The sequence below is a fragment of the Wyeomyia smithii genome, chromosome 1 (genome assembly GCF_029784165.1).
Source record: "Wyeomyia smithii strain HCP4-BCI-WySm-NY-G18 chromosome 1, ASM2978416v1, whole genome shotgun sequence".
Lineage (NCBI taxonomy): Eukaryota > Metazoa > Arthropoda > Insecta > Diptera > Culicidae > Wyeomyia > Wyeomyia smithii.
Genome location: NC_073694.1, coordinates 31,110,400 through 31,133,418, shown reverse-complemented (window position 1 = coordinate 31,133,418; position 23,019 = coordinate 31,110,400). Strand labels below are relative to the sequence as shown.

The 23,019-nt window shown below is 39.0% G+C and overlaps 1 protein-coding gene across 3 annotated transcripts; it reads right to left on the bottom strand.

Moving 5' to 3' along the window:
• Nucleotides 1–19: 19 nt before the first annotated feature.
• Nucleotides 20–12,429, bottom strand: LOC129718231 (transmembrane protein 41 homolog). 3 transcript variants are annotated; one of them, XM_055668798.1, is made up of 4 exons: nucleotides 11,471–12,429; nucleotides 2,148–2,469; nucleotides 1,955–2,083; nucleotides 20–1,894 (listed from the first exon to the last, which is right to left on the bottom strand). In XM_055668798.1, exons 1-4 carry the CDS (start codon nucleotides 11,514–11,516, stop codon nucleotides 1,387–1,389), a joined length of 1,005 nt encoding a protein of 334 aa, XP_055524773.1. In that variant the 5' UTR covers nucleotides 11,517–12,429; the 3' UTR covers nucleotides 20–1,386. The 3 variants fall into 3 exon arrangements, with proteins under 3 accessions (XP_055524773.1, XP_055524776.1, XP_055524774.1); XM_055668801.1 differs by lacking the exon at nucleotides 11,471–12,429 and adding an exon at nucleotides 2,558–3,007; XM_055668799.1 differs by lacking the exon at nucleotides 11,471–12,429 and adding an exon at nucleotides 2,571–3,007.
• Nucleotides 12,430–23,019: the final 10,590 nt, after the last annotated feature.

The following is a 23,019-nucleotide window of genomic DNA, read 5'->3' as shown; positions in this document are numbered from 1 at the left end:
AATAGATTCTAACAATAACCGCGTTTCAACATCATGTAGGTGTGTGTATTTGTGTTTACGATTCGCCTATTTTTGCACATTCACAATAAGCTATTTGTTATTTAGTTTATTTTTTTTACATTTGACTACATTCAGAATACATTTTTTCTGTGTCACCAAGTGCATTACTCAAGCACTCCATCAATTGTTGCTGGAATTTGTTGGTTAGCTATTTGTTTCTACTCGCATTTTATATCGCAGTAAGAATAATTTCCTAGTATTTAATTAAAACTGAAGCTGCTACTATTCGAAATTTTAACTGTACACTCTCACAAATCGGCTCGCGTCGAGTTTCACGTACTAGACTATTGACAAAACCCTTTCGCATGTTTGTTTAAAATGCTGTTCTGTAGTTAGGTTCTTGTTGGTCAGTTTTCTCGTCCTCGTTCGACTCTACTCAAAAATATTACATTCTACATATTATTTGATAAACAAATAATACTTTCCAGTAACACCTAGAAATCACTCATGCAACAGTTCGAATACGTTACAATGTTTTTGAACTAGTGAACGATTAAAAACATTCCACCACGTCTGTGTTTTTAAGTATAAAAAATGCGATAACCTACTTATAACTATAGTTGTCCATAGACTGACTTTGCCGATTTTGCATGTTGCGCTTTTGCAGGAAAAAGATCTGTTTCAAATGTTTCTCTCCAACATGTTAAAGCAACTTTTTAATACATCGCCTGGTTCATAACTTAGTTTATCCGGGAGTTTGTAGGTTGCTTGATATAAAAGAAGAATTCGAGATCAAGCGGCAGAAAGTTTATCGGTGTTTTTTGACACTTCGAAAATTTGTATCTTTTTACCTTTTACCAGAACAATTTTTTATGTCTACCAAACAACGTTGTCAACTTTACAAAATCATTTTTCTTGAATCGACTTAGAAATATGTGCTAAATAACGCGCAAAGTTAAAACAGTCAACATTTAGAGAAGCTCGCCAAATTGTCAAAATCTATCTATTTTCGGTATTCACAAACGATGTTTGAAACTTTATGAACCATTATTTACTTTCTGTATGGTATGTAAACTCAAACCTTACATACCGAACCCCACCGACATCGGTGTCGGAAGACCCAGTTCTCCTTCCGATTCTACTAGCTCCACCAGGCAACAGGCAAACATCACATTATGCAAATGGACACTAATCGGCTGTAGCTTTATACACACATCTTTGGCTAAAATTATACTATTCCTCATCTTCCTCGCCTAGTCTAGTCAGCCCGCGGATGGGTTTGACCTCGAAGATTCCCTCCACTAAGCACTAACCGTGACTTAACCAGTTTTGCTAGCGGTAAAACGAACTCACCACACGCTCCGCTTCGCCCAGTTCCGAAGCCATTTAGTCGATTTTGGCTTTGAAGTATCGCTTGAATATGACCGGAACAAGCGAAAAGACCGAAAATAACGCCAGCATCGTAATGGATCCCCAGCTGAAGGCATCACTGGAACTAGTCATTTTGTATAGCGTTTTACCCGCCTGAATGGCGATGAACGAAGGCGGTGCAACACCAAGGAACGTCCCGAGCGCGAACGGATACAGCGGAACTCCAATTACCGGCGCCACCAGGTTGATGAACCAGTTCGGTAAGAACGGAGTCATCCGTAGAAACAGCATATAGCTCAAAAGATCTTCACGGTGCTTGTCCACCTGATGGGCCCAGACACGAGCCTTTTCCGGAAAGTAGTGCTTGACCAGACGACGGCCAACGAGCTGTGATAGCAGATAGCACAGAGTAGCTCCCAACGCGGAGCAGAAGCATACCAGTGTTAGTGCTACGGGGAAATTGTACAGAAAGCCGCTCAGAATCGATAGGAATAGCGATCCGGGAATGGCGAAGGTTTGAAGGCTAAAACGAAACACGACACTATCAGTAAATGATGATCGAGCGCGATTTACGGTTACTTACAATATGTAAACCAAGATGACCCCAAACATAACTTCCAGATAGTACAGATCTTTGTAGCGGTCCAGCACTCGTCCCAACTGTTTGGCATCCTCAATATCGAATGGTACCTTAATGTACTGCTTCTCGGATCTAAAACGAAATAAAAGTATGTCAGTGAAACATAACCAACATTTTCCTAGTTAAAAAAACTCACTCTTCCAACTCCGGGAACATGGCATACACGTATATCATCGCAAACAGACTGGTGAAGAAGATAGCAGCAAGAATAATCAACGATTTGCGCGCGGATAGTTCCTGGTCAACTTCGCACTCATCATCATTCGCACTTCCGCTTCCGATGGAACCATTTCCGTTGCACTCCGTTGACGACTTTTGTTGCTGGTGAAGATTATTGTTCGCAGCCGCCGCATATCGCAGTTGTCCATTTGACGTCGCGGTTGGCTGCGACGACGGTGTCGACGTCATTGTTGTTTTGCCCAAGAGTGGCGTTTTCATATCTCTTCCACTAGACGACGCTGCAATAGAGAGACGGAGAAAAACAGAAATCAACTGATATGAGTAGAAATTCAAAGCAGGCTTCCGTAAATATGACTGATAACATGCCGTAGGTAGGTACTTAGAAATGATAGGCAATTCTAGCAGAATGGGGTCAGGCCGTACGACTGAATAATGCAGTCAGCTGACTGACATCTAACTGAGTGCGGCAATAATTGCAGGCCGCGCGTTACCGTCGGGGATTTTTTCGATCAGCTCACCCGAGCGTGTGGGCTGCGCCATCTTAAGTGCGTGTGTATGGAAGCCATAGCCGTGGGCAAGATTTTCGCCTTAGGGGCGGGGTTAAGTTGCTACCGTTTCGGCTTAAGCTGTAAATTTTTTTGACTAAAACTTTCCGAAGTCCCGAACAGTTTATCAATGACGATTTGAAAAAACTGGACTGTTATCATCCAACCTGATAGCGCGGTTCTTGAAATTGTAGGTGATTCAGATTGTTATGAACCTTAAATTTCTGATGCAAGCTAGTAATATTTTAGGCAATATTCTGCAAATTCATGTGAGTGCCCAAGAAATTATTAAAAACATTCAATTCTAAGCCAATTAACTTTCGTTAGAGTTAAATTAAACAGTAAAAATTTCGTTCAATGTTTAACTTCATTCAATTAACTCCTATTCAGTGTTGTTCCTAAATCCTTTTATCACCCCTTCCTTGCGCACGGCTATGGTTGAAGCGCTAAACACATACCACGCGTTTGCCATGACCGATCAGAAAAAAAAATCCCTGGGCACATAAGACAAGTTTACGTTTATCAGTGGTACACACGCCTTGTTGTAGTACCCAGTTCTCTGTGTTCTATTTGTTGTGTTAAATGTGTGTGACGTGGTATTTGCTCGTACCAGGTACAAATATCATGCACCGCACATGTACAGTCAGTACACTAGAACAATCCTCTTGTCGTGGCAAATGCCGTGACACATGAGAATTACCCATGAAATAAAAAGTAACAAAAAAAAAACAATTCCCAGGAAAATGCATGCTATGGTTAATTTGCGATGAAGATCAAGGTTGCTGCTTAACGGCATAAAATGGGGCGGTTTGAAACCAAAGCTTGAAAAGCCTGTGTTGCAAGTTTCGTGCATGCAGTTTCACTTTCTGCTTAGCAGTGTAAAAATGTCGTTTGTCCATCGGCTAGTTTGTTACTTGTAGCAACCATTTCTGCTACAAAATAACCCGTGGGGGTTTAGAAAATAACTTTATCACGAGGGGGAACAGCAATTACAGAATCCCAATGGTTAGTGTTTCGATTGTTTGCCAAGATAGGAAAAAACTTTGCGCCAAAGGGTATCATCCGCAATCCCAAAATAGAAACCACGATCTTCGCTCTCCTCCTTTACCAGGTTTTGCCATTTTTTTTATTTTGTTCGCATTTTTCTTCAGTTCAGTCGCGTCACCCAATAATCATCATACCGTCGTTCGCGTTTCATTTAACCAAACTGGCTAGGTCGCGTCTTGCCTGCTTCTTGTTGACAGTCTCCGACGGCAGGAGGGTAAGAGGGGCTTTCTGCTTGAGTCAGTGACCGCCGTGATTTCGATTTCAGGACCACCATGATTCGTCGCTGAAGCGGAAACTTCCTGCTTAGGCAAACCGTCCGTCGACCGCTGCTGTGTAATGAATTCTCAAGGCCATCCGCGATAGCGGAACGTACGGTGGTAGACTGATGAGTGATGATTTCTGAATGCAGCGCTCGGTTTGGAGTATTACCTATTCGTGACGTACATTGATTCGGATCTAATGGGTGATGATAGTAGTTATAAAAGTGTTTGTATTGACGACCGATGGTTGTATGCCAGAGCGCCCTTGAACAACCATGTCTGTATTATTGATTTATTTATTGGTAATCGTCCGATAGGCCATGTTATTATAAACGTATAGTTGAAACACGTGCGGATCATAACAGGAATCAGGAGGGCTGACTTGGCATTTTTCTCCATCCAAGCGCTGCTGGCTTGCTACCATAACTGTTACAGCAAGCTTCTTTAGGTAGTTTATATTCTTTTCGGACATCTGGTCATCAGATTCTACAAAGAAATTTTCAGAATATTTTTTGTAAAATTACAATAGATAAGTTTAGTTAACAGCTGTGCGAAAAAAGTTTGACTATGAAAATATTTCAAATTTACTCATGTATATTTCGTAAAAACTCGCAATAATCTTGGTCAATTGACGAAAATATTCAAATTTTTGTCATAAAAGACTGTCTCGTAGAGTAAGAATGCATTCTCAACAAGAGAAGAATTCGTTTTTAGTGGTTCGATTCATTCAGTGGGGAACCAATACTTTTCTCCCCACGGGATACCGATTCCCAGTCATAATAGTCCAGAACTGTTCTTCAGACATTCTGTATCAACAGCGTCTCAGAGAAGCTGCGATTTATTGAACTAACATGCTGGAGGTGCTAAAAACGAATTAGGCGACATTCGTAAATAACGTGCTCGTTTTTGGAGAATCTCTCCCGAGATTTTTTGTTACGTATAACGCTGAACTTACCTCCCCCTCCCCTGGGTAACAATCCTAACGCTCAAGGATACTCCCCTCCCCCTATGAGCGTTACATAATTTATGGATGCCGCCTTTTTGCATTCGACATTCATTCAGTTGTTAGTAAACAAGTGGCACAGTAAACATGGAGATATGACAGCTGAGTCAACGTTCTGAATATGTTGTTTTGGTTAGGGGGCTTTCATTGTCGACGATTTTGAAGTTCACTCTAAAATATTACCGCGGCACAAGTTTTGGTAAAGTTTGAGCCTAAGCTTGACCTTGAACGACCGCACATTTCGTAGTTGCTCTTCCGTGAAGGATCTGCGCTAGTGAAGTTGCACAAAAAACCACCGTAAGATGGCTAATAGAGTGGAGAAAAATGATCGATTTTTCAGAACCAAGTTTTTTTGGTCCCATTTGGGGCTTTAACCCTCTAGTGCCTCTAGTATTAATTTTCAGACTGACTTCGAAAAAATCACTATAAAGCCTTATGAACATTTTTCAAGTCCTTATTGAAGCTTTTTAGAGGTTTGACTGAAGACCGTCTAAAGGCGAAAATTACCGGAAGTCGATTGGTTTTGTCTTTGCTTGGCGCATTGCATTCATAATTTGTATGGGAATCCGTATGGGAAACAGTGATACCAAATGTGCAGATTTGTCAGCAAAACGTAGATTTTTGAAGTCCGTGTGCAGATATTTATGGATTTGCAGATATTTGCAGTTTTTCCACGGTTTCAGCAGATTTTTTTCAAAGTCTCCTTATATTTGCGCAGATTTTCTTAAAATGTGTACAGATTTTAACAGACTTTTGCCTGCGTGAGCGAAATTTTTTCGGATCACGAATAGATTTTTTTCAGGTTTCGAGCACAGTTTTTCGGTTTTTCGAGCAGTTGCAGACATTTTTCAAAAACATCTGGCATCTCTGATGGGAAAACCTCTGGACCTAGTGCAGCAGTTATTCGCTCACGGTGATCAGCTAGACAACCCGCCCTAAGAAAAAAAGAAGGAATCTGAATGAGAAAACTTACTATTTTGCATTTCCCTTCCCGTGGAGCTCAGTATAGTATTTTAGATGCTTCATTCTCAGGCTCTCCACTACATACCCTTCCTTCAAGCTGAATTCTATAGTACCCTTGCTGACTTTCATCCTAACGAAAAAGCCCTTCTTATGATAAAACTGTTCTGAGTAACGTATAATAGTTCTCTTCAGGGAGTTGTAATTATGACGCGGTCTTGGTTGGAGGAACGAGGTTTCGATAAGACTCCTTCCTCATGACGAAAATATAAGTCCTTCTTGTAATAAACCTGACCAGAGGTGAAGCATTAAGTGCCTCTTCAGGGAATTGTGATTGTGACGCGGTGTTGGTAGGAGGAACGAGGTTCGATAAGACTCCTACCTTTTAACAAAATAAGTCCTTCTTATAATAAAATTGATCTCAGAAATATTTACCCTCTACAGGGAATTGTAATTGGCGATATTGGCACGAGGAACGAGGTTTCGATAAGACTCCTTCCTCTTGACATAACAAGTCCCTTTTAGAATAAACCTGGCCAGAGAGGAACGTTAGGTGTAGCCTCAGTTTAGGGAATTGTAATTTGGCGATATTGGTAGGATGGAAAAGAGGCTCGGTATAGTAGAGCAGTAAGCCTGAAATGAAAGGGTAAACTATCACACACAAGCACGGATATAAATGGAAAAGCGTATCATTCACTTCAATAGTGATACTGCCAATAATATGAAGTGCGGAGTACAGAAAACACCTGGGCAATTACACAATAGAACAAAATGTCTCTGGTCGCAGTGGTGAGTCCACACAGAGGAAAAAAAAAGATTCGAACACAACCAACCGCATGTCAAAACGGACTCTGTGACCTTGAGGCTACGAGCGTCCTTTCGGCAAAATTTGTGGTGAAGTTTAAAATATCAAAAATCACCAAGGTTAAGTGATTTTTTCCGTTCAAAGCCGATGCGATGCGGCGTGAATTACTTCGAAACAATTCGGAGAATTTTTTCACGCACTTCTGTGTCATTGTTGATATTTTTCCTCACCATGAGAAAAGACGCAGTTCGCGCCGCATCGCATCCAGTATAGCATCGGCCGAAGCGAAGCAAGTCGCTCTTTGTTTTTTCTCCATACGTGGCCCGTCGTTAGTAGGAAAAAGAATAGCAACAGGAGAACAAAAGCGGGCGACATGCACGACATGAAGATTTTCATCTGAAATATGAACGCACATGTCGGACGAGAGGAATACTTCCGTCCCATTGGTAGGGAAAGCCTTTAATCTACCATCAACGACAACGGCTTGAGGTTATTGAACTTCGCCGCGGTCAAGAGAATGGCCATCTGTTGTACTCATTTTGCACGTCTGAACATTCGGAAGTACACCTGGAGACACCCCAGTGGAGAGGCCTGCTCCCAGATCGACCACATGCTGATCGACGGCCGGCCCTTTTTTAGGCGTTAAAGATGTGCGGTCCTTTCGAGGGCCAAATATCGTCTCGGGTCACTATGTCGTGGTAGGCAAGATTCTCACCCGGCTGTCCAACGTATTTAAATCGAGATCGGCGAGGAAGATACTTAAGGATATCCAGAGGTTATCACTGGAAGGAGTTGCTGCAGAGTATACTTGAAAAGATGATAGACGGATCGATGAACCAGATGGGGTGGACCTAAACGAGCAGTGGAAGCACGTCCATTATGCGGTCAGCGAAACAGTGCGAGAAGTGAGGCAAGAGCTGCCAAAAAAATACTTCACGGCCGTAAAAAACGTGAGCATTACGATCGTGTCCTCACGTTGGCGGAGAATTGCTTCAACAGGTACGATACGAGGAGCTTCTAAAGAACTGAAGAACCACAAAGCCGCTGGGAAGGAAGGCTTACCGGCCGAACTTTTCAAAGTCGGGAGCGAGCGGCTGTATAGTGCAATTCACCAGATTATCCTAATGTTATGGCCTAAGGAACAACCACCTACGGACTGGTTGGAAAATGCCCTATCTACACGAATGGACATAGACTCGATTGTAGTAATAACCGAGGCATAACCCTCCTCGATTCCGCTTATAAGTTTCCTCCTGTATCCTGTTCCAGCGATTAAGGCCGTTGCAGGAAGCCTTTGTTGGAGATTACCAATGCGGTTTCCGAGTAGGAGCGTCCTGACAACTGACAACTGACCAGATGTTTACCTTGAGACCGAACCACGACACATCACGTACGATACAATGAAACGCAACGAGCTGTGGCAAATAATGCTTGAACGTGGTTTTCCAACAAAACTAATTAAACTGTTACATGCGACGCTTGACGATTTTACATGATGCGTCAGAACAGCGGGCGAATTTTCGGACGCGTTTGTGACGTTAGATGGTCTGAAGCAAGGTGATGGGCTCTCGAACTTGCTGTTTAACATAGCTTCAAAGGTACAATACGACGGGCAGGTGTGCAGAGGAGCGGCACCATCATCACAAAGTCTCACACGCGTCTGGGCTTCGCGAATGACATTTATTTTATTAGTGTTAACCGTGAAGCTGTTGAGGAGGCCTTTATGGCTCTCAGAAGGAAAGCTGTGAGAATTGGACACACCACTAACGCTGCCAAAACGAAGTACATGGCAGCTGGCAGAGAGCGTGGTAGTTCTGGCTGGGGGTTTTGGTGCTGCGGTGAAGATGGATGGGGATACTTTCGAAGTGGTCGACGAATTTGTTTATCTTGGTCAGAGCCTGACAAAGTCATTTCCAGTTGACAATTATCAGGTTATAGTGACGTTTTGACCCGTCGCTTTCAATTGAAAAGCTTTTGTATCATTTTCGAGCACTCCGTGAGTCACATGACACCCAGTCGAAAGCTCTTACTGTGATTCTGACAACTGAAGGGCTTAAAATTGATACAAACGCATTTCAATTGAAAGCGGAGATTATCACCATCACTCTCACATGACGATTCACAATTGAAAATGACAATGAGCGCTGACTGATACAGAAGGCTTCCATACAGTACTTTACACATATATATGGAGGAAACATTGATCGGAGCTTGCGTAACGTATTTATTGGATGCCATTGCCGTTCTAACTACGGCTTGCGGTATAAGAAAACTACCATCAAACGACGCGATACGGTGCTAATTCCAATTGAGACGCTGAAGGAAAGGAAAGAGTCTTTCTCTCCGTCGATTGAAATAGTCATTAGTTTCATTTGAAACGATCCGATGAACAACAGACGGGAAAGAGAGAAAGAAGTGATTCGTTGACAGTCGCCGAAAGGAATAAAGTGAAAATGAAACGGTTCGAATCGAAATGACAGCGCGAGTATATCAGTTTCATTGTTTTGTTTCGAAAATATAGAGCCCTGATCTTGGTACTCTAGTGACATGTGACAAAGAGGTGAGCCGCGAGGTGAAGAGACGGTTAGGGTTTATTACGTATTACGTAGACTACAGATCCGTACTAAATTTGAGCTCTACAGGACTCGGATCCTCCCGGTGGCGCTCTACGGATATCGTCCCCGAACGTGAAAGAAGGCCGATCGTCGAGCGCTTAAGGTTTTTGAGTGTAGAATCCTGCCAGAGCAGCGGGTGTAAGGGAAGACTGGAGAGAAGCAGCCCGAGTTTTGCGAAGGCGTATTCTGGAATCGGCATAGGATCTCAACGATTTGTCGCCATAAAATTAATCAAATCATCTTGAAGCATTTTTTCTCAGCTTTCCAGTGGTAGTATCAAATTTAAAATCGGTGGTTACGAATTTGCTCAAAAACTTGTTTTTCTGATAAAATCTAAGATGGCGGCCAATTTGTTGATACTTCAAATGAAAGCTCTATCATTCTTTTTTAAAACGATGCTGGTTGTAGGGGGCTCAATGACAAATTCAAGAGAAACAGATAAAACAAAAAATCCAGAATTGCTCAAAATTCAACTTTTCTTAAAATCGTTTGACCCCTTAAAGCCCGAGAGGTTCATCAACATGAACTAACCGAAGTTGTTTTATAATTTTTCGACTAATTTTTATCATTTGTACACAAAAATATCTTTTTTTTAAAGACCTCGTGTCAGCAGTGGAACGGTTGCAGCGAGAGTTGCTGCAGTAATAATATATTGACTTTTCGTTACTCATGAGACATAATAAAGACGATTTTGACAAGGGTGACATGAAGGGAAATGACTTGATTGATACAGCCTTTTGTTGTTTTTTTAGTTATTTTAAGAGCTGCGCTGATTGTAATTTTTACCTGCCCTCATTTTCACCTAGACTTTTTAAGTGACACTGGATAACGACATCCATGGTGGCGAGTGTGACGTTGTAAACAGAAAACAATGTCGCATACAGATTGTACGTATTTTTATCAACGCGCACTCGTGCCAAATTGTGATTCACTCATCGTTCTCGGTCTGTTGTTCATTATCGTTTCCCGATCCGATCCAGCGAAAAGAAACTTCGATTATTTTGTGAAAATTTTTCGAGCATTCAAAAAATCAAAACTGTTTTTTTTTCTCAAATTCTCTCAAAAAGACACTTCTTGTTGAATGCAAATATAATGTAACATCAAATATGAACCATTTCTCGAACATTTTTTAAACGGAAAGGAGGGGTAATAACGGCTTGAAGTTATGTTGTTTCTTTAGCGTAGAGTGAATAACAAGATTTTTATACTACCTTGCCGTAGTGACAGCGGTGTGTGTTCTAAAATCTACTTATTCCTTTTGTGTATAATTTCACATAATTATTTCATTTCATGACTCATTTGCTATGGGTCAATTTTTTTTAATATATATTTTCTAGAAGGTCACTATCGTTTGGCTCATTCCAACTTTCTTCTGAGCCAATATTTTGACCCGGCAACCTTCATAAAATAAAAATTTGATCAATACTTAGCATTTCACACTAATATTTCATACCTCCATAAAGACACAAGAAAAGTTGCATGCTCAAAACATTCAAATTGTCTTGCCTACGAAGAATTGAGCAGCTGAGGAAAAATTAGCGCCTTGACAGTAACCTACATTAGTTTATCAGCTAACTGTAAAGTTACTGCTGTTTAAACACGTTTATTCTGTTGAAGGTTATTTTCAACATTTCACGATGTCATCTTTCAGTGAAATAATTTTCAGACTCACTGTTTTGTGCTTCCGAAACTTACTAGTAGGTAGGTACTAGTTCAGCCCATAAAAATCTAATTAGTTTTGTATATCCCATAATCGGATAGTTACGTAAAATGGTAGCCTGTAATGCTTTTAAACTAGTTTGCGCAGTTATACTCTCTTTATTCGACATGGCTTCGAATAAGATAAGACAATTTGAATAGCAGCTTGAATCACTCACAATCACCAAGAGCTAACTTTACGTAGTATCACATTTCAAAGCCAATATTGTAAATCATAGAATAAAACCGACCGGCGGCGCAAGCTTAATTAGCAAACATTTGCAAACTTTTATTATCACCAAATTAACCTCGCCAGACGTTCAAGGTACAAGACTAAAGAACTTACCTTCTCCGAAGGCTACGAAGTGGTTCGCCGTCTCGACCGTATCCATTGCACCTCAGTTAAAGTTAGTTGTTTCTCGATAGGGCTTCCTTCCCTGCTCGCTACTCGTTGGCTTAGTTGGCGACCTTACAAGTAAGTTCGCACGCAATCGCGCTATCGTTTACAGCTACTGGCACCAATCACACACAGAAATCAAGTCCACAGAATGTAACAGCAGCTTCCGGATTACGCGGAGAACTGCTGGTGCTAGTGCTGATGGAGCAAATAGCAAAATCTGCGTGTGCTTGGGCTGGATTGTGCCTCTCTGTCTACCGTGAGCCCCTTTTATCTAGACTCTCTCGCTCCGATCGTGTATCGTACGATGCGATATTTTTGTTTTGCTAACCGCGCAGCGCTCCCCTGCGCTACTGCCCGCAAATTCCCGCACAATATCGATTCCGCCCGTCTGCTAAATGTGACACACAGTGATGCTGTTTGCTGTAACCGTTCTTTATTCTTTCGTTTGCAGTTGAACAGATTTTTCCACTTCTCAACCCTTATCGAATTAAACTGAATTATCCAATCGCTCGGTGCTTCGTTCGAATAGTTTTCTCGTAATCGCGTTCAGCAACGGGATGTTGCAATCAGTCTAGTAGCAGTACTACCCAGCCTAAACTAACTGCTGGCGCTGGTGGGGCGCAAATGGCACATTAATCTATTATAAATGACCGACCGAAAACAAGGTCTTCAACGATTCTCCTGTTGCGTTTACTCTTTTCACACACTTTCTACAGCAATGTATACCTGCGGAGGAAACTGCACTCCCGAAGTATACGGCTGCGCTGGTTGAGTAACTAGTAAAATTCTGCTGCAGTATGTCTGAAACTAACTGCAAAAAACGGATCAATTTGACAACGACGACGACGACGAACCAACCCAATCGACGTGAACGATTCAGAAAATCCGACTGACAGTCATCGAGAAGGGTGGGAAAAAGAAGCGAACAGTGAACAGCTGCAACTGTCATTTCGGTAGACGAGGGAATAAACGGTGAAATCAGTCAATGAGGCCAGAGTTGCCAATAAAAATTTAATTTGAACTGGAAGAATGCTGAAGAAAAAACTGGATTCCAAATAAATTTACAAAATACTGAAAAAATGAATGGTGAGAGAGCTTCTTTATGATGGTTATTGAATACAATATAAGTTTTAAATACAGCAACTTCGGGCTTACATTTTGTTGAAATTGTAGACTGAACTGTAGACTGAAAATTTTCATTTACAGGAGCAAAATTTGAAATTGCGCAACCAGTTTATCACAAATCCAAGAAAATAAAGCTTCTATCGTTTACTATAACTTTTAACAAAAGAATTGATGCAACGTTTTCTTACGTTACATCAGTGAATACGAACAATTTTTGAACTGCTGTGCAACTGGAATCAATTTGAAGAATGCCGCCTGCATATAATATTTTTGAGATGGATTGTTTTTATTTTTATGTAATTGCAATTATTTCTTTTCTTCATAATCTGATAAAATCTATTTGTTAGTTTTAGAATAACTTACTCGTCTTACTGAACTTACTCGTCTTTTTATCTCAACCATGCAATACAATCCTTAATTTGGTCGTGTTTCATGCGAGAAGATACAATACTGAAAATGCTGTTAAGAATTGCTACAATGACTTATCAATCCACAAAATTTACGTTCTAAAAATATTTCCAAACCAGTCGGAGCTTGAGTGTCCAAAAAATCTGGATAAAACTGGCAAATATACAAAAAAACTGGAAGATTTCGGGATTAAACTGTTTGACTGGATCACTTGAAAAAAACTGGAAGAATCCAGTTTAAACTGGAACATTGGCAACTCTGAATAAGGCAATCCACGAGACAGTTGCCATCAGCTGATTTCAGTCTGTTTTCAACTTATGACAGCTTTATGTGTGTTCGATCCGTTCGGTCGGTCTCAACTTGGATGCAATCCAGACCCAGAAGCGTGAAAAACAAATGTTATCCGATCGGTAGCTCGAGCACCGCGGGTGCCAATTCTAAATACAACAATATAAAATCACTTTTGATATTATTGCCGACATTAAAAGATTTCGGTTTTGGTCGTGTTTTGATTTTGCAGCTTGAAAAACAGCAACAATAACAAACGTACAAGCAAAAAAACGTCACCCGTGGATTGCCTTATCGACCGATGAGCTTGCTTGCTGGATAGGGTGGTGCACAAATGAAAGTGGTCACTTTATTTAAGATATCCGGAATACTTCATGATAAGGGCGAATCACACAAACTGTAAACAAATAGAGATTATACCGGAAACGTATGAAGTGAGCTACTACCTACCTTCGAACTTCGAGAAAATAATGTATCTCTTTTCTAACTAATAAAAAGTTCGATGTTTGTTAAGGGCGAAATCTACTTTATGCCAAAACGAAATAGAATGAGGAATGCGCCCTTTTTGTTGTTTACGTTAGTGAAAGGCGAAACTTGACTTCATCTTGATGAACAAGCGGAATCGAAGTTGTCAACAAAATAAACATTAAAAGCAAAGGGCGTATTCCGATACAAAAACGTAAACTCGGCGTATATTAAAGGGCGATACTGTCGAGCAGATGAAAACAAGGCGCATAGTAAAGGGCGATACCACATACACAGAGCCGGATTTACGATTGTGGGGGCCCGGGGCCCAGTTTACAGTGGGGGCCCCAGAATAAAACAAACCCGTTTTTTTATCGTACGAGTTAAAAACATTTATTTGTTATTGAAAAGTTACCAAAAATTTGCTAGAATTTTTTCTTACGAGTTTTTTTTTTGCAGAGAACTTATTGATTGAATAATCAACATTCAGCTCCTTCAGAATATTGTACTCTCAACCTAACAATGCTAAGTTTGACAGCCTTTCACTCTTCATAGTCGTACGCAACCTATTTTCAATCAGTTTCATCTTCGATAAAGACCTTTCTCCAGTTGCGTTCGAGATCATTAGGCTCAAATAAATAAATGTATGCAACTTCTTGAAATCCGGAATTTTTTTCTTGATATCTGAAAAATTAAAACCTACCGCAATTTGAAAAAAATGCGATCCGCAAGCAAAAATTTGCACACAATTTGAGAAAGACTGCGCAAACATAAGGCTACGCTGGCAATAATCTTCAGAAACTAGAAAAAACTACACACTTCTGCAGGTCAATAAAATCTGCACACGGACTCTGAAAATCTGCATTTTGCAACGCAAATCTAGTATCCCTGATTCGGACAGGTAAACTTATTTTCGGAATCAACAGCAATGCATTAAAAAAACTTGTGGATTATTTTCTTTCCTGCTTGATCTCCCATGCGCGCTGGTTCGATTCAAATGGTGTGTTAATGTGTGTCATTCCAAGAGAATCGAAGGTTAACTCTTATGGATGTAGTTGTGATATTGGTGCTCGCGAAAAAATAACACTGAAGGAAAGTTTCAGATTGAAATGGTCTGTTCAAATTTTCTTACTGTAAATTGAACTTTTGATTGAATCTCGTTTTTGATAGAGAAAAGAACTTTTTCTCGTTTTGTGGGGGCCCCAAAAATGTGGGGGCCCGGGCCCCCCCTTAAATCCGGCTCTGCACATACATAAGACATACGTAACACTCAGGAAGAAAAACGTCTTCCAAAAAAGTTGGTACAAAATGAACTACTCGAACCACACTCTGAATAAAATCACTGTTTGAGTTGTTTTTGTAGGCAGTGTACCTGCGCAGCCCTGCATTCGTCTCGTTCCTACTCGAAAAATGCTGCATTGATTTTGTAAATAACTTTTTGACAGTTCCTTATGGGATTTTCTATGGGGCTCGATAAAACCCTAAGAGAAGAGTGGCCAAGTGGCTTCTTTCTCTTCTTCTTCGCTATGAAACATATCCCCGGTTGAACATTATTTTCGTCTGCCTTACGCAAAATCCAGTGCAACCAGAAAAATTCATTTTTTTGATGTTTTTATTTATCAAAAAAAAAAAAAACAATAAAAATTAGATTGTTTGTAACATATAAAACAGTACAACAAAATTACATCTATATTTAAATCATCATACTTCTACTGTCAAACTTCTTTTTTCTGGTTTTACCCCCTTCTCCGGACTTTAATAGGAACAAAACAAATTTCTTGATGATTAGATTTTTAAAATAAATACAATGAAAAATATTAGGTAAAACACTTAATTCCTGTTGCAAAATCAAGGGTAAATTGTTTGTTTGTGGAGGAAAGCTTGCTTTCACGTTTCGATACAAAACTTCCATTCCGTTCAGATACGAAACGAGAAGTTGCATTACCAGCTGTCCTGGCCCGTATGCGAGAGAATATAGAGTGTTGCTCGGGAATCTTCTTAGAAATTAGCAATTTGTCGAAACATGACCTGCATGCCAATGTATTCCTGCGAATTTTACCCGGTATATATCCTGATATATGGTATAATGCCTGTTGTTCCGATTTGTCGAAGTAATTGGATGCTTCAAAAATTAATGTTTCATAATCCAGCTCAATGAAGTAAGTAGGATTAATCAACTCACAAATTGCTCCCAATTGCAGTAAAGAGTTGTCGGGGTTATTTCCTTTTTTAATATTTTTGCGTTTACTAATGATATCGGTCAATCCAATCATCAAATTCATATGATGAAGATAAAACCGGTGCCATGTATTGAGACAAAGCTATTGTTTTCAGGTGCTGAGAAAACTGAAGCGAAGTTGGTCGTTTCTGTTTATACCGAACCAGGGAGAAAAGGCTTTCTAGGCAATTTTGATCGAATCGACCAGTGATAATCGTTTTGTGTCCGTTGTTCAGCAATTCTTTGGACAATCGGATTATTGCGTAGGAGCAAATGTTAACTCCTGCCTGCCAAGGCTTCCAACGACTATTTTCACCAACCAACACGTCGTATATGAGACGAGATACATGCTGTAGATGTTCGACGACATATTGATAGTGTTTAGGATTGTCCTCACTGAGAGCAGTATTCTCATTACGATTGGTCATCATGTTGTACCAAAGAGCAATGTCCTCTATTGCGATGAACTATGTTCGTAGAAAGCTTTTTGCACTCAACGTACCACGCGGGAAGAACTAAGAAGACATTGTTGATCCACCTATGTACCATGTTCTTAAAAACATGTACTGGATCTGGTACGAGCTCCAGCTTGCGCGATTTATCGATAGGATGCGGCACTGGTATACTGTTAGATACTTTAGACCGACCTATATCCATTCCCAAATCTCTTCACAGCCTCTGGTTTTCAGAACCTGAATCAGAGGTTAAAAACTGAACTCGCAAGCCAATCGATTCCGCTCGACCAATTATTTCTATGACTCTATCTTTCAGTACGTGCCCCGGGATTGAACTACCAGTATGATCGTACCCGACAACTTGTTTCCATCTTGAGGAAATTCCTACAAGCATTTAAACTAATGCTTTACTGGCCAATGTGTTTGAAATCGGCAAAGTTGTAGTTCCGATCAACTGTTTTCTATTCAGACAAAATTCGCGTGCCTCCTCGGTGCTCATTTCATCAAGAATGATACCGCAATCCAGTTCATTTTTTGACATCGATGAAATTTTATATTGAAACATCGTGAAAATATCCTCCAAAACTCCTGCGATAAATGTTTTTTCCGCAATTAGGGTTATAGATTTTCGACGAACTAACATAAATACCTGGATTGAAATTGAGATCTTCAAGTTGCCTTCTGAGTGTTCTCGTTGAGGGGAACGGGTATCCTTTTTGTATTAGTTTTTTGTAACCCCCATGACAAGCGAAATGTATTTGAAGACTCTCAACTATAGTTTCACTGCTCCATTTATATACTCGTTTCACTTCTCCCGAAAGAAGCTTGAGCTGCTCGGTACGAAATATTTTTTTTTCAGGTAGTTTTGACAATTTGCTCAAATATTTCATTTTCCAATTGCTCCGAGACCTATGAGTTCTTTAATGTAGTAATAAAATCATAAAAATGCATAACGCACCTTCTTAATGCAGACACTTGTTTCCTTAAACGTAACATACTTCTACATTCATCAACTTCTTCTTTTTCCTGAGGTTTATTGTCATTGCAAAAAGAAGATGACGGTATATTAATTGAACCGTCCGGGTTTTTTTTTTTGATGCCGTTCGGAAAGTGAATCTACAACGAACAACTAAATAAACTATATCTTAATGAAAAGAAATACCTACACTGCATATTCGACTATTGCGTGAGATTTTCAAATTTGGAATATCTTTTTCAGATTCCACGCATATTTTTAGCCACTGTCGATAGGCTTCTGCATCATTGGGAAATCGATAAAATCTAATGCCCAGACCGGAACCTCAGTAGCTTTTACAATCAAACGCTTGGCACTTCATTCGAATCCGTTTTTCCTTTTATTTGCCGCAATAAAAACAAAATTGTTTCCACAATGTTCTAGTTTCACTTGCACAATGATTGGGTCCAACACCAGCTGTTTAGCAACACGGCAAACTGAACCCATTTGGAATATTGTCACACACGCGTGCTGTCAAAATCAGCCAATCACATTTGGAGCAAAAAACCTGGAGCAAACCGGGTAACATCTTGGCCACTCTTCTCTTAGATAAAACCGAGAAAAGAAAATTCGTTTTGTTCATTATTTGTCGACCAGTTGGACAGGACGAGGCACAGAGTACTATGGGGCAACGTGTACCAGAAAAAAAACGCCAGTGTTACGTATGTCTTATATATGTGGTGATACTGTCGAGCAAATCGAAAAAGGCGCATAGTTGAGGGCGATCAAAATAAGGGGCAAAGTAAAGGGCGATACTCTCGAGCAGATTTGGAACGGCGCATAGTAAAGGGCGAAACAACAAATTTTCGAAAATACAATGTAAAGCGACTGAAATTCAAGTTTTATGTGTAACATGGGCGAAGTTAGAGCAAATTTGCTTTTATTAGCATATTTAGATGACAAATATATTGTTGAATCGTTAATTAAGATTTAAATTTTTGTTAGTCTTTTTTGAGTTTTGTTGTCATTGTAAGTTTCGCCAGAAATAAGAAATAAAACTTAATGACATGTTTTTAGCCTCGGTCCGTTAAAGGGTTAATCAAAAAAATCTTTCGGTGATAATTTTACAATAATTCATCAATACAGTGTAATTATATCGGTGTTCTTGCAAAACAGCATTTAATCAACGACTGTTCTGTAATAACTATAATTTTTACCGTAATTTCGTCAATTTTTATCGGAATATTTACTTAATTGTACATTCACCGAAATCTGTATAGCTTTTTACCGAACAGTCTGTGAAACTAGCTTGTCCGACTTTTCCTAGAAAACCATTTCCCAGAAAATGAAGTACTAGCACAGACAGACGTTCAAGCAAAAACAACATTGATCGAAAATTCCGTGTAATTTTTTAAAGAGATTTGCATTATAAATCGCTTGTACACTAGCGGTGACCTTATTGCTACAATAATTTTTGTTTCGCTGGTGTACGAGGCTGGCGTCACTAGTAGCGCTATCTGGTTACGAATTGTTAGTCTAAAGTCTCTACGCAAGTTTGTAGCTCAGTTTGGCCGTCTGTCTGCGGTATTAATTACCAGAAAAACGTTCCCTAGAATGCATTAATGTCGAGAACATTATTTTTCAGAACCACCGTAACCCGAAAAAAAAACATTTGTATTCAGTTATTATATTGTTCACATTCTAAATAATTAAGAAATTTCAATTAGCAAAAATTGTTATGTTATAGAAATAAAATACAACTATCAACTATTTTTAATAACTGTAAAAAAATCATTCAACTATTTTGTAACAACAATGCAATTGTCAAAATTTGGTCCTCTAACGGCGTATTGTACACATCTATTGCTGTAATTTCTTTTAATTTGGTCTCTCTACTGGCAACCTTTTTGCAACGACGTCTGACAGTGGCTTCTCCTTGCAGATATCGTAGATATTCAGCAGATGACGATTGCTCCTCATCCTTGAATGCACCGAGTACAGCCTAAAATTTCAAATCACCGTCGTCTCTCAGGAGCGAACTAAATTTGTTGTGATATCCCTCGATGTTATTGGATGTTCTTGCTACATCATTCAACGTATTCGAACTTGTAGACCAGAATTCTGGAGGGAAGCTGGGCTGTGCTCCGAGCTTTAGGAATACTTTTGTTACGGCTTTTATTTCGACAACCTCAAAATCTCTTAGTGACAGATTTTATTAACTTCAAAGCTTTCCTGTATGTTAATTCAGCTTTGTCAGGTAGAAACATGTGTACTTGAAGCACACATGCCCGGATCCACTGCAGATGACCCTCGTAGTCGCTGGGATTGTCTTTTTGTGCCAACTTGGACATAGTTGTTTGTACCTAAAACAACGATTTGAGAAAAATATGTTTTATAAGTAGAAAAAGGAAAAAAATGGTATCCGTTGCATTTTTTCATATTAGAATTTTTTTACCTCTAAAACTGGGAACTGGGAACCCATGCATCGAAGTTGTGAAACAATTCGAAAGAATTGAAGTGAATTTAATTGTATTCAATTTATTATAGAAATAAGTACCAGGCTGTATCGTGAAAGAATTGAGCTCAAAAAAATGAAACACACATGAATTTGAACGCACAAAAGTTTCAAGTGACTGTTGGTATTTTGTCAAAGCAGTATGCTTAGTTTTTATTTTTCTAATAAGGCCGTTACAAATTTTATTTTCATCTTATGCCCCCCCCCCCCTTCAAAAATCTTGAATATTGGAAGGGGAAGAAAAAAAAGCTCATACCGTTTTATTCATTTTTTTGGTTTTCCGACAGCATAAATGCTTAATTTAGCAATGAACAAGTCTAGTGACAGCGAGAGTGTCGTCAAAAGGCAAGTGAAATAAATAATAATAATAATAATAAAGTGTTATTTTTCAACATTTATTTGAGTGCAAGTTACAAACGTCATAACTTGCACACAAACTCTTATCAAAGAAATTTCTTTTTTTTTCGTCTCGGTGTTATTTGTTTTTTTGTCACCCCCTTTGCTAACTTGATAACCTTGTACATAAAAAGAATTCGAAATTTGTATCAGCCTAAATCAAAATAGAAATTTGATTTATCCATACTATTTCACTTGCCGTCTATATAACAGCATATTCAAGAAAAAATAAAAAATACTTTAACTCTAGTTTCCAGCTCTACGCATCCGCAAAAAGCGATTTTATTACATAGAAATGAGGATAAATTTATTTGACGGTTTTCGTGTAATCACGAAATTGTTCGAGTACTAGAAACAATGTTTCAAACTTCTCGCGTGGACACAACAATCGCTTCATTTGAACGTTGGACACAACCATCACTAAAACTTAAGTACAAGTCCACTTTTTCAAAAAAAAAAGCATTCAAAAATTGTTTGAAAACAGAGATTATTATTTATTATTAGGATTCATGAGACAATTAAGTTTTGTAAGTAATTTTATTTCTTTGGGATCATCACCGCTTGTTTGGATAATCGACAGTTTTCGGTGAAAAGCAGACCTAAAAGGCAATTATTTCCGAACGTTTTGACCTTCTTTATATTTTTTTTTCGGTCGTCCTCAGTGGATTCCAAAATAACATTGAATTACAATTCTCGATTTAAATTTAACCAAAAAAAAAAAACGTTATACCGGCGTTCTATCTATCTGTTTTTTCCTTCTCTCTTACTTTCGATTGCTGTCAGATCTTATTGTTTTAATGTTTCGAACAACTCGTTGTAGGCAGATCGGAATTTTGTCGAGTCACGTTGTAGGTTGAAAGTATTTTCTTCTCCTTCAATTTTTATATAAAAGGTTTCCGAAATGAGCCTTGAGTCAGTTTTGGTTATTTCATCTAAAATTCTTGTTTTCAAAAATTGAAAATATGTTCCTCATTTATTGTATGTTGTACTGGGGTTGCATTGCGCAGCTCGATTCGAACGATTTTCACTATTTTCGAGTACGTCACATACTGCCAGTTTTGCTTTAAGCTCAAAATGAGCTGTCATTGTCACTTGTCCTTCGGCTCATCTAACCCGCCAAGTCGAAAAAAATAATGTCGTTTTTGTTTTCGCGGTGTAGCTACCCTTTTTCCGTGCTATACTTTGCAGCTTCAAATAAAACATTTTCAGTGTCATTGCATTGGTATGCGTAATAATGGGATAGCTGTCAATTCGTTTTGTTTTGGTCATTATCGCATTCGTCATTGTCGTCATTTGTCTCGTTTCCATTTCATATGTCCATCTCGCAAATGTGCTGAGAAAAAATTTACCTGACAATTTACCACGTGAAACGAAAACCAAAACAAACCAGTTTTGACACATACGTGTGAATGTGTTGGTAACTTCCTACAGTACACTCTGCTTTTTTCGGGTGTCATCAGTGACAGAAAAAGTGTAGGGAGAGACAAAAAAAGGGTAGCACGAAAAATCAAATAAAACATTTTCGGTGTCAAAAGTGTCGTTTGAGTGTAGCTGCACCGCGAAAACGAAAACGACATTATTAGTTTTGTTCGAGTTACTCGAAACGAAATGCGCAATGTCACCCTTGGTTCCGTGTTCCCTACACCTTTAGATTTATTGTCACTTTTGTGTTGGTCTAATATTTTCTTTAAAAATTTACTAGTCTGTCCAATATACGATGTCATACGCCCCGTGGTATTTAATAAACCACATTAATTTTTCGTTGATTTTCAAATTTGTCTTTTAATCTTGTGAAAATCATGTCTTTAGTTTTGTCAGTTGGTTTAAAACAATATTAAAACGTCTCAAATATTTACTAAATATCTCTCCTATAGGGTGTCAAGATAAACAGGACGAAGTGTCGTGTTTGATGCCGTATTATTAGGTTTTGTTGTTCGCTCTTGTACTTATTGTACCCATTGATTAAAACCTTGGGAAAAATGTTGTACAAGAAGTACATTTTTACAGTTTTTCGGTAAATTGGACAAGCTGTTGGTTTAAAACATTACCAAAAAGCTGTGGAAATTACCGAATTGTCGGTGAGTGGTTTTATAATCTGTTCGGTAATTTTCGGAAACACCGAAAATTTCACCGAATGTCCAGCAGTTGAGTTTCCGATGAAATTTTACCGAATTCGGTGTTGTTTTAAGTGTACGAGTGGTGCAATCAAAACTAGAAATATTGTAAGTATGTGGTGGAACAATCTCGTTCGGTAAAATCTTGGGTGTTTCCGAAAAGTACCGAACGGCTTGTGAAACCCCTCACCGACAAGTCGGTAATTTCCACAGCTTTTTTGGTAATGTTTTAAACCAACAGCTTGTCTAATTTATAGAAAAAACTGTAAGAATGTACTCCTTGTACCGCATTTTCCTCAAGGTTTTAATCAATGGTCACAATAGGTACAAGAGCGAACAACAAAACCTAATAATACGACATCAAACACGACACTTCGTCCTGTTTATATCAACATTCTATAGGAGAGATATAAAGTAAATATTTGAGACGTTTCAATATTGTTTCAGGTTTTAAACCAAAAAAATTGCAAATATATTATTGTAATTGTAATAGTTGTTTAAAATTGCAAATATATTTTTGAAAATTTCGAAATTTCATTATACTTTCCAGTTCGTA

Bases quoted from the DNA above. Each gene is read 5' to 3' on its own strand.
- LOC129718231 (XM_055668798.1), bottom strand. From the start codon at position 11,516: ATGGATACGGTCGAGACGGCGAACCACTTCGTAGCCTTCGGAGAAG. The intron at 2,470-11,470 runs GTAAGTTCTTTA...TCTCTATTGCAG, and splicing joins CTTCGTAGCCTTCGGAGAAG to CGTCGTCTAGTGGAAGAGAT. The intron at 2,084-2,147 runs GTGAGTTTTTTT...ATTTCGTTTTAG, and splicing joins ATGTTCCCGGAGTTGGAAGA to ATCCGAGAAGCAGTACATTA.